Genomic DNA, 22441 nt, shown 5'->3' on the forward strand with positions numbered 1-22441 from the left:
CTCCAGAGAGATGGACAGTCAGGTGGTTTAACTTTATCCAATTTTCTCATTTTATTATTGGGCTACCAATATTGAGAAAGTGCTGGGGTGGCTGAGTGATCCGTGTTCCATTTGGGGGCAAATGTCAGTGGGCTGGTCCATATTTAAGAACTCAGCAACCAACCTAAATGAGTATGCAACCACCATCACAGACTTTATAAGCAAATGTGTAGGAGGTGACTGTGTGCCTAAAAAGTAGGACATACGTTCCCCAACCAGAAACCATGGCTTAATCAGGAGATTGACTCCCTACTGAAGGCCAGGTCTGAGGCGTTCAAGTCAGACGACCCGGACCTATTCAAGAAATCCAGGTACGACCTCCGCAAAGTCATCAGGGATGCCAAAAGATAATATCAGAGCAAGCTAGAGTCGCAGACTAGCAATACAGACACTTGTCGGTTTTGGCAAGGCTTAAACAACATAAAGGGCTACAAAGCTAAGCCGAGCAGAATCTCCGGCGGCAGCGCACCCCTCCGCCATGGACTCAATGCGTTCTATGCTCGTTTCGAGCAGGAAACCATCAAACCGCTGTTGACTGCCCCAGCAGCCCCGGACACACCCATAACCACCGTCACAGCTTCCGAAGTCTGATTGGCCTTCTTGAAAGTGAACCCTTGGAAGATGACGGATCCGGACTGAGTCCCTGGTCGTGCACTCAGATCCTGCGCGGACCAGCTGGAGATGAGTTTGTGGACATCTTCAACCTCTCCCTACACTGTTCCGAGGTACCCACCTACTTCAAGAAGAACCAGGCAATGTGCCTCAATGACTATCATCTGGTGGCCTTGACATCAATCGCAATGAAGTGCTTCGAGAGGTTGGTCATGAGGCACATCAACTCCATACTCCCAGAATGTCTAGATCCACTGCAATTTGCATACTGCCACAACCGGTGCACAGCAGACTCAATCTCTCTAGCCCTACACTCATCCCTGGAGCATCTCGACAACAAGGACTCCTAGATCAGACTCCTATTTATTGACTACATCCGCCTTCAACACCGTAATCCCAGCCAAGCTCATATCAAAGCTCCAAAACCTAGGATTTGGCTCCTCACTCTGCAACTGGATCCTTGACAGTCCTCAATACCAGGGACTTTTCACAGTAACTTCATTGCAGTGTTAATGTAAGCCTATTTGTGACAACAAAGATTATTATTATTATTATTACCGGGGCCCCGCAAGGCTGCGTACTTAGCCCCCTACTGTACTCCCTATACACACGGGACTGTGTGGCAAAACGTGGCTCCAACTCCATCTACACGTTTGCTGATGACATGGCTGGAGTGGGTCGGATCTTGAACAACGATGAGTCAGAATACAGGAGGGAGATAGAGAACCTAGTGGAGTGGTGTAATGACAACAATATCTCCCTCAATGTCAGCAAAACTAAAGAGCTGGTCCTTGACTTCAGGAAGAAAGGTATTGTACACATCCCAGTCTGCATCAACGGGGCCGAGGTGGAGATTGTTGACAGCTTCAAATTCTAGGTGTGCACATCACCAAAAAATCTGTGCAGGTCCACCCACGTCGGCGCTACGACCAAGAAAGCATAACAGTGCCTATACTTCCTCAGGAAACTAAGGAAATTCGGCATGTCCATTTTGACTCTTTTACAGGTGCACCATAGAAAGCATTCTATCTGGCTGCATCACAGCCTGGTATGGCAACTGCTCGGCCCAAGACCGTAAGGAACTACAGAGAGTCGTGAACACTGCCCAGTCCATCGAACCCGCCTCCCATCCATTGACTCTGTCTACATCTCCCGCTGCCTTGGGAAAGTGGGCAGCATAATCAAAGACCCCTCCCACATGGTTTATTCACTCTTCCAACTTCTTCCATCAGGCAGGAGATACAAAAGTCTGAGAACACGCACTAACAGATTCAAAAACAGCTTCTTCCACGCTGTTACCAGACTCCTAAACGACCCTCTTATGGACTGATCTGATCTCTTCACACATCTTCTTGACTGAGTAATACTACACTCCTGTATGCTTCACCCGATGCCTGTGTCTATGTATTTACATTGTGTATTTTATGTTAGCCCTATTATGTATTTTCTTTTCATGTATGGAATGATCTGTCTGAGCTACACGCGGAACAATTCTTTTCGCTGTACTTTCGGTACACGTATCAATAAACAAGTCCATCCAAATGGAGGCGAGTTCTTGTCAGGGCTCTAGTTTAGATGCTTTGGTGATTGCCTCACTTACGTTCAATCCTGCGAGATTTTCTTTGAATCCGGTGGTGGTGTCCACCCTGAGAATCTGGAAGCAATTCAGACATCATTTACAATTTACCTCCATGTCGTTGTTGGCCCCTCTCTGTAGTAATATTTTTGCCGGCAAGCTTGGATTCAAAGTTTAGGACGTGGGAGGAGAAGGGTCTGGAGAGGTTTGGGGACTTATTTGTGGAGGAAAGGTTTGCCAGTTTTGAGGAACTGTCTGAAAAAATTTAACTCCCAGTGACATATTTGTTCAGATACTTTCAGATTTGTAATTTTTTGCGTTGAGGTCAGGGTATTTTCTGTTGAATAGCAGTCAAGATAGGGATGTCCATTGTCTCTGCTTCTGTTTTCTTTAGCACTTGAGCCACTGGCAATAATGTTACTATCCTTCAGTAGGTGGAAGGGGATAGGTCGGAGAGGGAGGGGGCACAGGGTGAGTGTCCTCGTACGCTGATGATCTGCTTCTTTATATTACGGATCCAGTTTCCACTATGGATGAGATAATGAAGCTACTTAGGAGTTTTGGCTCCCCCCCCCCCCCCCCACCCCGCCCCATCTGGGTACGTTGCCTTTTCGCCTGGCCAGATCTAACTTTCATTATCTGCGAATCTGGGTGGCCCACAACTGGACCTCGCTCCATAAATTAAATTGTGCTAGACTATTAAAATGAATGTCCTCTCGAGATTTTGGTTTTATTTTCAGTGTCTCCCCACTTGTGCTAGAGTCTTCCTTTATTTGGCGGGCAAGACCCTAAGGATCTGTAGGGAGTTTCTCCAGAGAGATAGACAGTCAGGTGACTTTGTGATTTTTTGCAGAAGTCTATTCTTTCTTTTCCCCTGGCATCACCTTGTTGAAGAGGATTTTATCTTTGGCAGGGTCTGATGGAGGGAATATTTTGGGTATTTATGGTCAGACTTTATCAGCAGAGTCGGCGCCATTGGATGAACTGAAGGTAAAATGGGAGAGTGAATTTGTTCCTATTCTGGATGAGAAGGTGTGGAGCGAGGCTCTTCGTAAAGTCAACTCCATGTCCCCCTGTGCTTGGCTTCGGCTGATCCAGTTCAAGTTGGTGCACAGAGCTCATCTGACCAAGGCAAGGATGAATGTTTTTCTTTCGGGGGTGGACGACAGGTGTGAACAGTGTTCTCGGGGGGTGACTAATCATACGCATATGTTCTGGTCGTGTTTCAAGTTGTTAAGCTTTCGGGTCTCCTTTAGAGATTCTCAATGATGAACCTGAGCCTTGTCCGCTGGGGGCCATTTTCAGGGTCTCGGTCTCGCCGGTGCTGTAGTTGGGGATGATGGCGGATATCCTTGCCTTTGCTTCGTTAATAGCCCGGAGGCAAGTTTTGCTTGGGTGGAAGTCTCCTACCCACCCAGTGCCTCGGCCTGGTTGGGTTTTCTCTTGGAGTTTCTACATTTAGAGAAGGTCAAGTACACCATTTGGGGGTCGATAGAAGGGTTCTACCTAAGATGGCAGCCACTCATTTCCTTTTTTAAGGAGTTAGTCACCATCAATTGTTAAGGGATTTTCTTTAGTTTAATGTGGGGCGATAGGATTGGATGTGTTCTTGATTAATAATTGTGTTCTTTTTATATCGTAACTTGATGCATCTGTTTTGTATTATGTTGTTATAATATTTTGTTCTCAAGAAAAATGTTCAATAAAAACATTTTTAAAAAATGTTTAGGGCAGAATTCTTGGATTTAGACATTAACTGCAAAGGAACTGCAATGGCCGGCGGCTCTGGTGGCATTGGTCCCACTGGCCAGAATGGCGAGAACCCACATCAGATTCTGCACTTGGAACTTCATTAATTATGGACAGGCGAGTTGCCCTCCAAATCACCTGGTGGGCCACAACTGATTCTTCTGCTCGCCATCAGTGGGAGGTCTGAAAGTTCTGGCGCCATATAGAAATACCAGCCCAGCACACTGCATGGTAACACAGTGGTCAGCTCACACTCCACCCCAGTCTAACTTTAGATCTTTGTTACGGTGGATGCGTTAATCCTGCAGTGCAGTGCTGTCCAGATAAACACTGCTGTGTAGCACCAGGAGGTGGATGACCCCTGCAGTCCTCGAACCCAGCCACTATACTGATCTGACTTAGTGACACAGGAGGGTCTATGGGTCCAGCAGCACAATGCTGTCCATGAAGACCAGCTTATCATTGAGATGGAACGCAGAAACCGGTCTACCCCAGCAGAGTGGTGAACAGCGTATCAGGAGCTGTGTAGCACTCTGGCAGAAATGCTTTCTTGTCCTCACCTCAACATCACTTGTAAACTGAGGACCGCCTTGTGCATGCCACTCTTGAGCAGTCGGGTTTTGGACCAACGTAATTTCACGCTGGTGTAGAGAAAGATGCCGGCAGGCAACTGTTCTAATTAGCATTCATGAGATGCAAATGCATGCAAATAGTTCTCATGCCATCAACCAGCGGGTAGACCAACCTTCCACGAACCCATCATTGGGATAATTGCAACATGATTCTACTGCCGGGTTTCTGACTTTCTGGTTCCTCTCCTTTCCCACCTGCCACCAAACCCTCTGTGGGGAGGATGGGAGAATTCCTCAATGTTGGCCAAACAAGTGAGTTACAATCTTTTAAAAAATGCCTCATGTTGTTATGTCTGGATATTCAATACATCCCTCTAGTTAACTCCGAGGCTCCAATGGCCTCCAAGACCCAGGATTGGCCATCACGTAGTGGAGAGCAGTACTGATCGGCACCTGATTGAGGCCTCGCCAGTGTGGCAGTGACTCCTAGGCACCAGGAGGATGTGGCCTCAAACAGGCCATGCATATTTAAATAAGCCTAATGAATCATTTAAATATGATTATCTGAATATGATTATTAGTGTGGGCGTGATCCTGATTGCGCCGGGCACCATGGGCCAGGTAACCTGGGCATGGTGCTCCCAGTGCAACGTGAAACTCTTGCCCTTAATCTCAAAATGGGAGAAATGCCCTAAAACCTAGTCCAACATCTGCATAACTGCAAAACCACCCTTGTCTTCCAAGTTATCTCCCGGATCTCCCAACCACCCTCTTGACCCATCCGAATAACCTTTAACCCTCCCGATTAGCCCACAACCATACAACTATTGCCCAGACCTGACCATCCCCAACAACCAGATTGTGCTCCTGACCCAACCCGACAATTCCTACAACCCAACCCAACTATCCATAAAACCATATAATTCCTACAGTGCAGAAGGAGGCCATTTGGCCCAACTAGTCTACACCGACCCTCTGAAAGAGCACCCTACTTAGGCCCATTCCCCGCCCTATCCCTGTAACCGCATAACCCCATCTAACCTGCACACCTTTGGACTATGGGAGGAAACTGGAGCACCCGGAGGAAACCCACGCAGACCTGGGTGCCCAGCGAAGATTCATCAGACTAATTCCCGGGAAGGCAACACTGACAAATGAAGAAAGACTGGATCAACTGGACTAGTACTCACTGGAGTTTAGAAGAATGAGAGGGGATCTCATAGAAACATAGAAAATCCTGAGGGGATTGGACAGGCTATATGCGAGAAGAATGTTCCCGATGTTGGGGACGTCCAGAACTAGGGGTCACAGCCTAAGAATAAGGGGTAAGCCATTCAGGACTGAGAGGAGGAAGAACTTATTTTCTCAGAGAGTTGTAAACTTGTGGAATTCTCTACCACAGAAAGCTGTTGGGGTCAGTTCGTTGGATATATTCAAGAGGGAGTTGGACATGGCTCTTGCGGCTAAAGGGATCAAGGAGTGTGGCGAGAAAGCGGGAGTGGGACACTGAATTTGCATGATCAGCAGTGATCATATTGAATGGTGGTGCAGGCGCCAACGGCCGAATGGCCTACTCCTGCACCTATTTTCTATTTTTCTATGTTTCTAAAGTGCGAACTCCACAGTCACCCAAGGTCGGAATTGAGCCCCGGTACCTGGCACTGTGAGACAACAGTACTAACCATTATGCCACTGTGCCACCTGAAACAACCACCTCGGACCATCCAACTAACCTCATGCAAGCCCTGACCCAACTAGCACCCCAACCCAACCATTCCCCAACCACCTGACTACCTGTCCTTACCACCTGATTAACCCCCCAACTCAACCTGACTAGTATCCTACCTGAGTACCTACCTACACCTTAACTCCGAACCCCTATCCTCTACCAGCTTATTCACCTCACCCACTTCCGCACCTCACCCACCCTACCCACTAATCCACTTCACCAACTTACCCAACTCTTGTCCACTTATCCATCCCCATCCCACTTACCCAATTACTCACCTCACCCACTTACCCTTTCACTCACATTCAAAAACTGGACCTTTAAATTTGCCATACAGCAGCCAGGGCTGTAAAAAAGGGATGTGCCCTCTGTGCTAATTCTCGTTGCGCATCTCCACATGAATTCATCTCCAATGAGAGAGTCCTTCAGGATGCTGCATCAGAAGTCAGACCCTTTTAAACATAACCAGGTAAATGTATTTTTCTAACTGATCAGCATTGAAAGCACTGGTTCTGTCAGGAGTCAGAGGATTTAGGCCCATGCCTATACAGAACGGTTAGCATCTAATATGCAAAAAGTTAAATCAGTGAAATTTGTATAACAATTTTATAATTTCTGGAATTCCTGAGCTGCAATTTAGTAAACATTAAAACTTTTACATGGAGAGAGCTATCCTCATCAAATAATAATATCCCTCTCTACAAAATGATGACATTTTTGGAAGGAGGCAGAGAAGCTAAATTAATTCACACTGCCTTCTATTAATATCTAAAATTGGCTGAATAAACACATTTTGTGGGATCGAGAACAGCATCACATAGAAGGAGACCATTTGGCCCATCAGGAATGCATAGACGTTTGGGTATAGCTATCCAGTCAGCCTTATTCCATGACCTTTTCATCATATCCCTACTACTTTTCCCCAAAACACTATTGAATTTGTTTCCATTACTGTGTCGGGCAGTGCATTCCAAATCCTAACCACTTAATTGTCAAACAAAGATTTTGCCATGTCACATATGGTTATCACCTTAAATCTCATTATTAACCCTTCAGGTATTGGAAACAGTTTCCCTTTATTCTCTTCCTTCTCACCAATTTGCCTGCTGCAGATGCATCTGTCCATGACAGTATCGGGTAGAAGTGACCAACGCACAGTCCTTGTGGAAACAAAGTCCCATCTTCACATTGAGGATATCCTCCATCGTGTTGTGCGGTACTACCACTGTGCTAAATGGGATAGACTTTGAACAGATCTAGCAACTCAAGACTGGGCATCAATGAAGTGCTGTGGGCCATCAGCAGCAGCAGAATTGTATTCAACCACTATCTGCAACCTCATGGCCTGGCATATCCCCACTTTACCAATTCCACCAAGCCAGGGGATCAACCCTGGTTTAATGAAGAGTGCAGGAGAGTATGCCAGGAGCAACATCATCATACCGAAAAATGAGGTGTCAACCTGGTGAAGCTCAACACAGGACTACTTGTGTGCCAAACAGCATAAGCAGCAAGTATTAGTCAAAGCTAAGCGATTCCACAACAAATTTGGCAGGGGAATGGGAACCGGATTTGTAGTCCAGCAACCAAGGTAGCCGATATTCAGGACGCCAAAGCGTGTAATGAGGCAGTGGGGAAGGGAACACTGACAAAGGAGAGTACTTGCAGTCACGGAGATGGGTTGAAGTGTGTATACTTCAACGCAAGAAGCATCAGGAATAAGGTGGGTGAACTTAAGGCATGGATCGGTACTTGGGACTATGATGTGGTGGCCATCACCGAAACTTGGATAGAAGAGGGGCAGAAATGATTGTTGGAGGTCCCTGGTTATAGATGTTTCAATAAGATTAGGGAGGGTGGTAAAAGAGGTGGGGGGGGGGGGTGGCATTGTTAATTAGAGATAGTATAACAGCTGCAGAAAGGCAGTTCGAGGAGTATGGATTGAAGTCAGAAATAGGAAAGGAGCAGTCACCTTGTTAGGAGTTTTCTATAGGCCCCCCAATAGTAGCAGAGATGTGGAGGAACAGATTGGGAAACAGATTTTGGAAAGGTGCAGAAGTCACAGGGTAGTAGTCATGGGTGACTTTAACTTCCCAAACATTGAGTGGAAACTATTTAGATCAAATAGTTTGGATGGGGTGGTGTTTGTGCAGTGTGTCCAGGAAGCTTTTCTAACACAGTATGTAGATTGTCCGACCAGAGGAGGGGCAATATTGGATTTAGCACTTGGTAATGAACCAGGGCAAGTGATAGATTTGTTAGTGGGGGAGCATTTTGGAGATAGTGACCACAATTCTGTGACTTTCACTTTAGTAATGGAGAGGGATAGGTGCTTGCAACAGGGCAAGGTTTACAATTGGGGGAAGGGTAAATACGATGTTGTCAGACAAGAATTGAAGTCCATAAGTTGAGAACATAGGCTGTCAGGGAAGGACACAAGTGAAATGTGGAACTTGTTCAAGGGACAGGTACTACGTGTCCTTGATATGTATGTCCCTGTCAGGCAGGGAAGAGATGGTCGAGTGAGGGAACCATGGTTGACAAGAGAGGTTGAATGTCTTGTTAAGAGGAAAAAGGAGACTTATGTAAGGCTGAGGAAACAAGGTTCAGACAGGGCGTTGGAGGGATACAAGATAGCTAGGAGGGAACTGAAGAAAGGGATTAGGAGAGCTAAGAGAGGGCATGAACAATCTTTGGCGGGTAGGATCAAGGAAAACCCCAAGGCCTTTTACACATATGTGAGAAATATGCGAATGACTAGAGCGAGGGTAGGTCCTATCAAGGACAGTAGTGGGAGATTGTGTATTGAGTCTGAAGAGACAGGAGAGGTCTTGAACGAGTACTTTTCTTCTGTATTTACAAATGAGAGGGGCCATATTGTTGGAGAGGACAGTGTGAATCAGACTGGAAGCTCGAGGAAATACTTGTTAGGAAGGAAGATGTGTTGGGCATTTTGAAAATAATTTTGATATATCCAAGGATTCTATGGGAAGCAAGAGATGAAACTGCAGAGCCGTTGGCAATGATCTTTTCGTCCTCACTGTCAACAGGGGTGGTACCAAGGGATTGGAGAGTGGCGAATGTCGTGCCCCTGTTCAAAAAAGGGAATAGGGATAACCCTGGGAATTACAGGCCAGTTAGTTTTACTTTGGTGATAGGCAAAGTCATGGAAAGGGTACTGAAGGATAGGATTTCTGAGCATCTGGAAAGACACTGCTTGATTAGGAATAGTCAGCACGGATTTGTGAGGGGTAGGTCTTGCCTTACAAATCTTATTGAATTCTTTGAGGAGGTGACCAAGCATGTGGATGAAGGTAAAGCAGTGGATGTAGTGTACATGGATTTTAGTAAGGCATTTGATAAGGTTCCCCATGGTAGGCTTTAGCAGAAATTAAGGAGGCATGGGATAGTGGGAAACTTTGCCAGTTGGATAACGAACTGGCTAACCGATAGAAGTCAGAGAGTGGTGGTGGATGGCAAATATTCAGCCTGGATCCCAGTTACCAGTGGCGTACCGCAGGGATCAGTTCTGGGTCCTCTGCTGTTTGTGATTTTCATTAATGACTTGGATGAGGGAGTTGAAGGGTGGGTGAGTAAATTTGCAGTCGATACGAAGATTGGTGGAGTTGTGGATAGTGAGGAGGGCTGTTGTCGGCTGCAAAGAGACATAGATAGGATGCAGAGCTGGGCTGAGAAGTGGCAGATGGAGTTTAACCCTGAAAAGTGTGAGGTTGTCCATTTTGGAAGGACAAATATGAATGCGGAATACAGGGTTAACGGTAGAGTTCTTGGCAATGTGGAGGAGCAGAGAGATCTTGGGGTCTATGTTCATACATCTTTGAAAGTTGCCACTCAAGTGGATAGAGCTGTGATGAAGGCCTATGGTGTGCTAGCGTTCATTAACAGAGGGATTGAATTTAAGAGCCGTGAGGTGATGATGCAGCTGTACAAAACTTTGGTAAGACCACATTTGGAGTACTGTGTACAGTTCTGGTCGCCTCATTTTAGGAAGGATGTAGAAGCTTTGGAAAAGGTGCAAAGGAGATTTACCAGGATGTTGCCTGGAATGGAGAGTAGGTCTTACGAGGAAAGGTTGAGGGTGCTAGGCCTTTTCTCATTAGAAAGGAGAAGGATGAGGAGCGACTTGATAGAGGTTTATATGATGATCAGGGAATAGATAGAGTAGACAGTCAGAGACTTTTTCCCCGGGTGGAACAAACCATTACAAGGGGACATAAATTTAAGGTGAATGGTGGAAGATATAGGGGGGATGTCAGAGGTAGGTTCTTTACCCAGAGAGTAGTGGGGGCATGGAATGCACTGCCTGTGGAAGTAGTTGAGTCGGAAACATTAGGGACCTTCAAGCAGCTATTGAATAGGTACATGGATTACGGTAAAATAATATAGTGTAGATTTATTTGTTCTTAAGGGCAGCACGGTAGCATTGTGGATAGCACAATTGCTTCACAGCTCCAGGGTCCCAAGTTCGATTCCGGCTTGGGTCATTGTCTGTGCGGAGTCTGCACACCCTCCCCGTGTCTGCGTGGGTTTCCTCCGGGTGCTCCGGTTTCCTCCCACAGTCCAAAGATGTGCAGGTTAGGTGGATTGGCCATGATAAATTGCCCTTAGTGTCCAAACTTGCCCTTAGTGTTGGGTGGAGGTGTTGACTTTGGGCAGGGTGCTCTTTCCAAGAGCCGGTGCAGACTCAATGGGCCGAATGGCCTCCTTCTGCACTGTAAATTCAATGATAATCTATGATTAATCTAGGACACAGGTTCGGCATAACATCGTGGGCCGAAGGGCCTGTTCTGTGCTGTATTTTTCTATGTTCTATGTTCTAAACGCACCAGACCTAAGCTCTGCAGTCAGTCCTGCCACATCTAGCCGTGAATGGTGGTGGACAATTCAACAACTCACTGGAATAGGAGGCTCAGAAATATCCCCCCTCAGTGATGGAGGAGCCCAGCAAATATGTGCAAAAGACAAGGCTGAGGCATTTTCAACAATCTTCAGCCAGAAATACCGAGTGGTTGGTCCATCTCGGTCTCCTCCAGAGGTTCCCAGCATCACAGATGTCAGTCTTCAGCCAATACGATTCACTCCCCGTGATATCAAGAAATGGCTGAACGCACTGGATACTGCAAAGGCTATGGGCCCTAACAATATTCCGGAAATAGTACTGAAGAATTGTGTTCCAGAACTTACCGCACCCCTAGCCAAGCTGTTCCAGCACAACTACAACACTGGCATCTACCTGGCAATGTGGAGAATTTCCCATGTGTGTCCTGTACACAAGAAACAGGGCAAAAGCAACCCAATCAATTACCACCCTATCAGTCTACTCTCCATCATCAGCAAAGTGATGAAAGGACTCACCAACAGTGCTATCAAGCGACATTTACTCAGCAATAACCTACTCACGGAGGCTCAGTTTGGTTTCCACCAAGGTCACTCAGCTCCTGACCTTATTACAGCCTTGATTCAGACATGGAGAAAGAGATGAATGCCAGAGGTGAGGTGGCAGTGACTGCCCTTGACATCAAGGCAGCATTTGATCGAGTATGGCATCAAGGAGCCCTAGCTAAACTGGAGTCAATCGGAATCAGGGGGAAAACTCTCCGCTGGTTGGAGTCATACCTGATACAAAGGAAAATGGTTGTGGTGGTTGGAAGTCAAACATCTCAGCTCCAGAACATCACTGCAGGAGTCCTTCAGGGTTGTGACCTAGGCCCAACCATCTTCAGCTGCTTCATCAATGACTTTCTTTCTATCATAAGGTCAGAAGTGGAGTTTGGGCTGACAGGTGGCAAGTTACATTCACGCTACACAGGTGCCAGGCAATGGCCATCTCCTGCAAGAGAGGATCTAACCATCGCCCCTTAAAATTCAATGGCATTACCATAGCTGAATCCCCCACAATCAACAACCTGGGGTTACCATTGATCAGAAACTGAACTGGACTAGCCACATTAATACTGTGGTTACCAGAGTAGGTCGAAGGCAAGGAATCCTACGATGAGTAACTCACCTCTTGACCCCCCAAAGCCTGTCCACCATCTATAAGGCACAAGTCAGGGGTGTAATGGTTCGCTCTCCACTTGCATGGATGAGTGCAGCTCCAACAATACTCAAGAAGCTTGACACCATCCAGGACAAAGCAGCCCGCTTGGTCGCTCCTCCTTTCGCAAACATTCAAACCCTCCACCACTGATGAACAGTGGCAGCCGTGTGTACCATCTACAAGATGCACTGCAGTAACTCATCAAGGATTCTTAGACAGCACCTTTAGTATGCAGCATCCACGCCGAGGGGCAGGGGACTGTGGTAGGGACTAGAGTCCCAATAGCAATTTGGTGGGGAAATGGGGGTGACAAAACATTGGTCGCTGTGCCATTAAATAAAAAGTAGTATCCTTGCTCCGTGTGCAGGCTAGCATCACAATCAGTATATTGGTTGCGCAGGGATCCCCCAGTAGCCCAGTTTATCCAGCTTTGAAACGCCCATTCGGGCCGCCTAGCAATGCGGAAAGCCCTAGTCCCAACAGTGATATGAGAGACATTCACCCAGCCACAAAGGAGCTGGAGGCCGGCGTTCAATGGAACGCAGGTGGTGTTATAACAAACGCATTGGCCAGACGCCTGGGTGATATGACACCTCCTGTCCGTACAGGTGGGGAACAGACATGTTATATTCCTTTCCACCTCTACCAGCAAACAGCCGTATCCTTCACTGCTGAAACAATTCTCGTACGACCGGGAATCCCTATTGGGAGTGAAGTGGCTAGATATGTACGCCCTCCACCGTTGCAGCCTATCATACTGTGAGTGGGAATTATCCCGAGGAAGGGGAAGGCAAATAGCCGGTTGTGTTGAACCCGGATCGTAAGGAAGAGTGACTTGCTCGGGCGGTGGCTCGGAACGCTGACAATGAACCATCCTTTGGGGAGTGCCCCAAAGCGGTGAAACAGAAAATAACCTAGACACCGTTGCGGGGTTCGGGTAGCAGACAACCCATCCGTGTCCATACAAGCGGTGGTAAATCTGGTAGAAGAGATTCATACTACCCGGATTTTCCTCAGTTTGGCCTTAAACTAAATTAAGCGTATCTCCTGATAACCTACGTTCGAGTTGTACTCCCCTCCTTACACGCCCCGTCCTCTCTCTAGTTCCCCTCTCTCTCTCACAACCTCTTCCTACCCTCGCCTGACGGTCTGATTTTACCTTTATCTCACCAATCTTAACACATCCAAAATCAAATTTACATGTACTCCAAAAACAAGGCAATGTCCATGTAATGTTCCCTTCCCATCGCCGGGACCGGTGCAATTGCTTCATGAGTCCTGCATTTTCCCTCAACCTGATGACCTTCCATGAGTCGATACCATGTCCTCGTATATGGGGGCAGCGAAGAACATCACCTCTGCATAACCGAAATGTCCTTGTAGTTTCGTTGGGGTTACAAATGTAGATAATATTTCCCTTTTCCATGTCCGTCGCCGATGACACTCCAAGCAAGGTGAGGCCGAAGATCACACAGGCGGTGCGTAGCCACCCCATCATGCTCCACACCTGTAAAATAGCACTGGGGAAGGGAGGCAGGTTAATCTGTCCAAGAAAATGAGGCCCGTTATCAGAACTCAACTGAGCTGGTATTCTGTACCGGGGAATGATTTCCCGCATCAGACCTTTAACCACAGTAGCAGCTTTATTATCGATAGTCGGATACGCCTCAACCCATCTACTGAACACATCCACAATAACCAAAGCATATTTATAATATTGACAACATTGACACCTTTCCAACTCAATGTAATCCACCTGGAGCGTCTCAAAGGGACCAGTGGGCAACGGGGTTTGCCTCATACCACAAGGGATACCTTTGCTGGTGTTATATTGCTGACAAATCAAACACCGAGTGCTGATACTCTGAGCCAACCCCTGCATTTTAGGGTGCCACCAAGTGTCCAGCAACAAATCACTAGTCCCCCGAGCCCCACAATGAGTTCCAAAGTGTACACATTCAGTGACCCATAAAGCCAGTACATCAGACATACAAGTCTGATGTGCTGGTGTGGTCCATAAAGAGGAAACAGAATCATATGTACAACCTAACCGTTTCCACATTTGTTTATCACTTTCAGGAGCAGCCTCCTGTAACCTTATGACATCTTGGATGGTTGGCATTGGCTTGTCAGAAGCAGACATATTTATAGTAGATCGTTTAGTCTGACTTATCATTTTAGGCACCATCACTTGCTGAATTTGCACGGCTGTCCGCGCTGCACAATTTGCTTGTTCATTACCAACGTCAACTGGGGTCTTACCGTTTGTGTGGGCAGCGCATTTAATGACGGAAATCTGCGCGGGCATAAGGAGGGCCTGCAGTAAGTCATTAACTAAACCCGGTGGGACATTTCCGTGCCTGCCGAGGTAAGGAATCCCCTATTCTTCCAGAGTTGTCCGAAGTCATGAACTACCCCGAAAGCGTATTGGGAGTCAGTGTAAATATTTACCTGACGATCTACCCCAAGTATACATGCACGGGTGAGGGCAAAAAGTTTGGCTTGTTGGGCTGAATAAGGGGTCTGGAAAGTTGCCGCTTCTAGGATCAGACCATCCTGTTCTACGATTGCATAACCGGACAATCTCCAGCCAGTGGGGCTTACTAATGCACTGCCATCAACATACATAATCATGTCAGGTTGTTCTAATGGAATATCACTCAGATCGTCCCTTATTGTGGTAGTTTCCTGAATCAAGGCTAAACAGTCGTGACCAGGTGCGTCCTCATGGACAGGGGGTCCGCTAAGAAAACAGGCTGGATTGATAGTGGTACAGTATTTAAATGTCAGGCGTGGATTGTTCAAAAGGTACTTCTCATACCTATTCTGACGAGCTGCGGTAAGATGTTGAGTTTGCAGTTGCCCCAATAGTGCGATTACCGAGTGGGAGCTATATACCGTAATATCCTGTTGGAGAGTGATATTGGCAGCAGCTTGCAAACTATTGTATATCGCTGCCAAGATCTGGGTGCAAACAGGGTGGCCCAATGCCACTGGGTCGAGTTTGGAAGAGTAATATGCTACGGGCAGGTGCTTGTCCCCATGTTGCTGGGTGAGTACCGCTGTTGAACATCCTTCCAGAACAGTACAGTATATCTGGAACGGTCGGTTGTACAAGGGCCTCCCGAGGGCCGGTGCTTGTAACTAGGCCTGCTTCAGGCAACGGAAGGCTTCGAGTGCCTCGGTGGTGAGAGTAAAATTCCCCCCTTCACTAGTGTATGGCGTCAGCAGCTTTGTATAGACAGCGATGTTTGGTATCCACTGCCGACAATAATTCACCATACCCAGCCAATGACGGACCTCCTTGGCTATTGTAGGGGCGGGGAATTGGCATATTGGTTCAATCCTACTGGGTTCGAGACTTCTTTCTGTGGCTGTAAGTAAAACTCCTAAGAACTTAACCTTTCTCTGAGCCACCAAGACCTTTGATTGTGAAACAACATAACCCAACGAGGATAGGTGGTTTAATAGCTGGATCACATCATCCCTATTACTGGGCTCGTCAGGACTTGCTACCAATATGTCATCTACATACTGCACTAGAGTGGAACCATGCTCCAATGTCAAGGCCTGGAGTTGGGTCTGTAGACATCTGGAGAAGAGCGTAGGTGAGTTGACGAACCCCTGTGGCAGTCGGGTCCAGGTATACTGCTGTCCATTGTAAGTGAAGGCAAACAAATATTGGCTTTCAGTTGCAAGTGGGAGGGCAAAGAAGGCGTGCTGAAAGTCAATTATGGCGAAGACCCGGGCTTGAGCTGGAATTTGAGCCAGTATGTGGGCAGGGTTAGGGACGAGAGCATGTAACGGCTGTACGATGGCATTGATTGAACGTAAATCCTGTACTAATCGGTACTGGTCTGGTTTGGCTGGTTTAGGCACAGCAAGTATGGGGGTGTTACATTCTGATTGGGAAGGGACCAAAATACCCTGTTGCAACAGCTCTTGGATTAATTTGTCTATAGACGGGGCAGCTTGGGATTTCAGGGAGTATTGCCGAATGGAAGGCAGCTTTACAAGGTCCTTAATCGTTACCTTAATAGGTGTAACATTTGTCTTTCCCACTTGTGATGGGTATTCCGCCCAGACCTGTGGATTGACATATTCCAAAACATCATGTCCCCGGTGATGCTGCAGTCGAGTGTTAATCGTTTCAGGGACCTCAAAATATTTTATGGCAGTGCCGTCTGGCGTGACTTGGAGTGCGTACTCTGTTGGATCTGAATGATCCACTGCCCTCCTTACCATAGGCCCCAGATCCCTAGCATGGTACTTGTCGTGGACCTGACGTGTAATATGAGGCCTTACCGAAGCTGACTGTGGCCATAAATGTGGTGGTATTGTAACAAAATCAGCTGTACCTTCTTTTCCCGTGACTGTGGCTGTAACTTTGACTGGCCATTCGGTCCCAATTAATGGCTGGTATTTGTCCTCCAACTCCCTGTTTTGTCCGGTTCTGTCATAGGCCAGGGTAACGTGATGCAGTGAATGTTCAATGTCTAACGTCCACCACTGGGGGGGTGATAGAAATATAGCACAGTTGTCTCATCCTCCATGATTGAACCGTTACCCCCTTCACTAATTGGAATTCCCATTTTAAGGGCATTGTCCTGCCAACTTGATAACATGATCTTATCTTTTTCCTCTTGACAATATTGACTCCATAATCCAATTAATTCTTTTGCTTTCATACTTTGACTCTTTTTCCAGATGTGTCCCTGAATTTTTTTTATGATTTCTAGGTCTTTGGTGCCCCCTAGTGGCCATTCATCACCCAATTTGCTCCTTAACGTTGCTGACATTTTCCTGAAATCTTTTGCTTTATCCGGATAAATATCGCATAATATTTGCAGTGGCATACCTGGATCATTTGTGTTATCCAAGCAATTCCCCATAATCTCAACTAGTCCTCAAAACTGCGTTTTTCGCCACTACAGTCCAAGGGTACAATTTTAGCTTAATCAACTATAGATTTAAAACACTCACACATGGAGTTGAATCATCTTCAGATTTAAAAACACTCATTGAACTGAACCCTCATCCTGAGGTCACATCAGTTATTCAAAACACTCACATATGGAATTGAATCATCTTTGTTTAGATGTTACATCAACCCAAAACCTAACCCAAGCCGAATCAGAACTCACACATGGAATTGAATCATCTCTGTTTAGATGTTACATCAACCCAAAACCTAACCCAAGCCGAATCAACAATATGAAATCCCATCAATTACATTTCTAATCCCCAGACTGACCTTTGATTTCGTCGAGACGATCTTTAGTACCAACCGCGAGTGACCAGACTAATCAGACGATAAGAAGAGGGGAAAAAGCAATGCACGGTCATTTTCCAGCTGTACATTGTGGGCCCGTTTTCCCACTCTCCCTGTTCATAATCAGTCTAATTCTGATTTCGCGGTTGGTCAGAACCGTCTTGAGAAATCCCAGGTTTCGGGCACCAAATGACAAAATACAATTTTCTTTACCCGTCAGTCTGGCCTCAATAAATGTCGAGATGGATTTGCAGGTATAGCATTAGTTATTTTATTTGACTTGCAAGCCTGATTCATTTCACACAGGCACAGGACACAACTAGTCTCCTAGACCCCGGGAAACGAATGAAGAAGAAGACAAAGGGATTTCTGCACATACATTCAAATGGCATCAAGTTTCACATACACGATTCCCATAGGTCATCCTATACCCCTCCTGACCTGGCCATACATCCTAATTGGCTCACTTCCAATCCCTTCCTCTGGCCCCCTATTAGCCAGCATCCTTTTCTCCTCCTTTGCTGGACACTCCTCCCCCTTGCTTTGCCATGCGTTCTGAAATCCTTTGTCTGTGAACTCACCAGAATGAGACTGGCCTATCTCTACATTACAGTAACTAATATCTCTAAAACAGTTATTTTATATCATATTTGTCACAACCGCTACCATCTAGAAGGACAAGAGCAGCAGATGTCTGGGAACCCCACCACCTGGAGGTTCCTCTCCAAGTCACTCACCACCCTGACTTGGAAATATATTGCCCTTCCTTCATTGTTGCTGGGGCAAAATTCTAGAACTCCCTCCCTAACAACACAGTGGGTGTACCTACACCCAAAGAACTGTAGCGGTTTAAGAAGGCAACTCACCACCACCTTCTGAAGGGCAACTAGGGATGGACAATAAATGCTGGCCTAACCAGCAACGTTCACATCCAGTAAATGAATAAAAAATAAAATAAAACATTTACTCTATCTAAATCCTTTATGATTTTAAACACCTCCACCAAACCGAATCTTTGCCATCTCTGCTCGAAGGGGAACAAGGCTGGTCCATCCATGTTTCTGTAATCCCTAATCTCTGAAACATTTCTAGTAAATCTCTTCTTTGCCCTCTGCAAAGTTTTTTTTTCCAGAAGTGTAGTAGCTTTATTAACTGCTTTGTTAACCTGTCCTATCACTTTTAAAGATTTATGCATAAACTCCCCCAGGTCTCTATTCTTAAAATATACCACTTAGCTTGTATTGTCTTTCCTCGTTCTACCTATCAAAATGTATCAACTCAAACTTTTCTGTGTTTAATTTCATATGTCTGCCCATCCCACCAGCCTGTCCATGTCCTCTTGACATGTATTATTACTACCTTCCTTGTTTACTACATTTCCAAGTTTCATGTCGTTACCAAAATCTAGGAAGAAAAACTGGGGGTGGGCGGCATAAACGTAACATGTAATTATCCTGCTAATTTTCTCATTCAACTGTATTCTTGGGCAATTGTATTCGATATTTCAACTTGTGTTCCTGAACCAATTTAGATGCCAAAAAGCCTCTGATTGGGATTATGCAGGATGAATACGGAATTACCACTTTGCCAGCCAGTCGTCCCAGTCCTGCAGTAATTGATCTTTTCGAAAATTCAAGGGTGAAAATTTATTCGATTTTTTGTAAATTAGGTAAGACAAGTTATTACAAGATCATTACACTTGCCATACAAATTTTAAAAATTGATTATCAGAACAAAAACCTAAATTAAAACTGAATATAAATATATAATTACAATCTGTTCATTAACATCCTCTCTGAATGTGCAGTGATCAGCACATGCTGTGGAATCTATTATTAAACTATATCATAAAAATTATAACATTTGTCCAGGTTCATTATTACCTGGCCAGTTCCAGGCCTGGTGTTATCAGTAACAAAACTGAATTGTGATAGCACATTTCAGATAGAAAAATGTCTCACTGCGTTTTGTTCAAGTGAACATTAAGTATAATCATAATTTTTAAAGTTTGTAAATATATAATCATTTAAGTTCAAAATTATACTGTCAGTGTATATTTCCTAAGGTTTTGAACATCTACCCGGTTTGTCTGCACGTGATTACGCAACACTTGCCATTGTACACCGATACCTGGACTTTAAGGTACAGTTGTTTCAGAGTAAGGCATATATAAATATGCAGCAGATATTTTTTTTAAATATATTTATTGATACAAGTTCAGCTATGTCTCATTTAGCACTCACAAACCTCCTGCTCCCTGACCCCCCTTTCCATGACTCACTCCCACTCTGCAATCCTCTTGTTCTGCAACCCTCCCCCTCACCAAGCCTCCTGCTCACCAACCTTCCCACTTCACAAAACATCCTACTCTGAAACCCTCCTGCTTTGCGACTTTCCCATTCGCTGACCCTCTTGCTCACTAACCCTCCCACTCCCCAACCCGCCTGCCCTCCCACCTTCCCACTCTATCCTCCTGCTCTGCAACCCTCCAGCTCACCAACTCTCCAAATCCATGACCTTCCCATTCATCAACATGGTGAATGGTGGATCAGGGAACAGGAAGGTGGGGAAGCAGGAGGGTCAAGGTTGCGGGAAGGTCAGGGTTGCAGGAGAATCGGGGAACAGAAGGTTTGCGGATTGGAAGTGTCAGGGAGAGGGAGGTTCAGGAAGCAGGAGGGGCGGCTGGTGGAAGGGTGGATGAGGAAGGCGGCAAAGCAGCAGTTTGTATTTTTTTTTTAAACTGAGCATATTCACTAATCACACTATAAGTTTAGAAGATTAAACTTCTTAAGATTTCTATATTTGACTTCACCTGATCCCGCCCTAACTCTTTTAGTTTAATGCCCTATCCATAACCACAGTTACACAATTCACCAGGAATCTGATACAAGCCAGTATAAAGTGGAGCATATCCCATTGCAAAACTCTCTAGCATTGGTGTCCATGAATCAAAACCTGCTCTTCCCTGTTCTTTGTTGATGTGTTTAATTTTCTATAATTATACATGTGCTGCATTTTACCAGCCACCTCCCAGGCCAGAAAGTAAGCGGGCAGACTCATGCCACGATTTAATGAGCTGTGAGGGATTCATGGGTGGGTCACCCCACTAAGGCCCAATTGAGACCCTTTTTTAGTAATTAATGCCACTTAACGATCTCATACTGCCACTACTCAGATTTAATGAATGACAGAAGACGCCCATCATGCAGCCTAGCAGGTTTGACCCTGCTGATCTGTGAACGGGGAGTGAAGTACTTCTTGTCAGACTCCCGGCAGAAATCAGATTTCCCATAGTTCTCCCTCCTGCTTCCACCCACCCCAGCACTGTCCAACATGCCCCACTATTCCCTTCTCTAGGGCCAGCCAGCCTGGCCCCAGTGATATCCTGGACTTAACTGGGTTCTGGGGAATTCATGATTGCTCTTTTAATCTTTTCTTTTTCCATTCTGGAAATGTTTAACTTCAGAACTGTCTTTCACTGCACAGGTTTTCCTGGAGACTTATCCTCTAGCTAAAGCAAGGCAAATTTTTCAGCCTAATTTAAATCCCCTCAAATTTGTCCTTTCCCATCCAAGAATGAACTTCCAGCTGCATTCCTGCACAGTAAACCATAAAGATATTTGGCCTTTTGGCTTCAAACTGCTCTTTCTCTCCCATGTCCTCACAGAGCAAACTGTGCCTGTGATTTTCCAGGGATATCTAAGAAATCTTTCCCCTCTCAAAACCCATTTCTATGGCAGTGTGAATCAATTGAGTCATGTATCCAGGTAGAGGTGCTGATTAGCTACCTTTGAGAGCCCAACTCTTTCATTTTGGAACTAAATAGACAGTTTAAAGCATAAGTGTTTACAACCAGACATTCGCAGCACTTTTCTCAGACTTTGACGGTTCACAGTGTATCCACTGTGCTGCTCCCGTTGTCTCCAAGAATAACCGACATGGGACTTTATTTCCAGTAAGACCATTTGGGGACCCTTTAGTCTCTAAAAATCGAACCGCCCAGGCTTCCTGTCAGGCAGACAGTAGAACAAGTCATATGACCCTCTTTATTTTATCCTAATTTGAAGACACAATCCCAAAACATAACCACTTGTCAAATCATAATTTAACGAGAAGCAGGAAAGGACTGTGCCCAGCAGATAGCCTGGCAGGTTTAACTCTCTCAGTTGAAGTTCCTCATATTGCATTAATTTCTGCAAATATGATTGTCCAGGACTTCAGTGCTGTCCACAAGTGCTGCAACCTCAGCACACCACCTGCCCTGCCATGTCTTTCTAAATTGTTTACTTATGTCATGAGCTATAAATAAGGAGGCAGTGGTAGCGCCCCTACCCATGGACCAGAAGGTCCGTATTTGCGAATGTCCGTATGTGCGAAGGTCCGTATTTGCATCCAACGCCAGAACTTGTTGATAACAGAAGAAGCGTTCAACACGGTTCACCATGGTGATAATCAGCTCAAAGATCCTTCCACCACTTCCCCCGCTATTTCCCTAAGCGTAAAAAAAAACAGTATATGCATGTGAGGTTACACTAACACATGTGAGGGCAGCACGGTAGCATTGTTTAAAGCACAATTGCTTCACAGCTCCAGGGTCCCAGGTTCGAATCCGGCTTGGGTCACTGTCTGTGCGGAGTCTGCACATCCTCCCCGTGTGTGCGTGGGTTTCCTCCGGGTGCTCCGGTTTCCTCCCACAGTCCAAAGATGTGCAGGTTAGGTGGGTTGGCCATGATAAATTGCCCTTAGTGTCCAAAATTGCCCTTAGTGTTGGGTGGGGTTACTGGGTTGTGGGGATAGGGTCGAGGTGTTGACCTTGGGTAGGGTGCTCTTT

At 45.9% G+C, this 22441-nt stretch overlaps 1 protein-coding gene across 3 annotated transcripts in view; it reads left to right on the forward strand.

The window, feature by feature from the left end:
- The window catches only part of LOC140424932 (cilia- and flagella-associated protein 69-like), a 186983-nt gene that overhangs the window by 136633 nt on the left and 27909 nt on the right, over positions 1-22441 (forward strand). The window contains exons 18-19 of one of the 3 annotated variants that reach the window (XM_072508615.1): positions 19142-19279; positions 19676-19752. In XM_072508615.1, the coding sequence (XP_072364716.1) occupies positions 19142-19279; positions 19676-19752 (215 nt within the window). Of the gene's footprint in view, positions 1-3140; positions 3884-19141; positions 19280-19675; positions 19753-22441 lie in introns of those variants that run through there. The other 2 variants (XM_072508617.1, XM_072508616.1) reach the window with 2 other exon arrangements.

This window comes from Scyliorhinus torazame, chromosome 6 (genome assembly GCF_047496885.1).
Source record: "Scyliorhinus torazame isolate Kashiwa2021f chromosome 6, sScyTor2.1, whole genome shotgun sequence".
Taxonomy (NCBI): domain Eukaryota; kingdom Metazoa; phylum Chordata; class Chondrichthyes; order Carcharhiniformes; family Scyliorhinidae; genus Scyliorhinus; species Scyliorhinus torazame.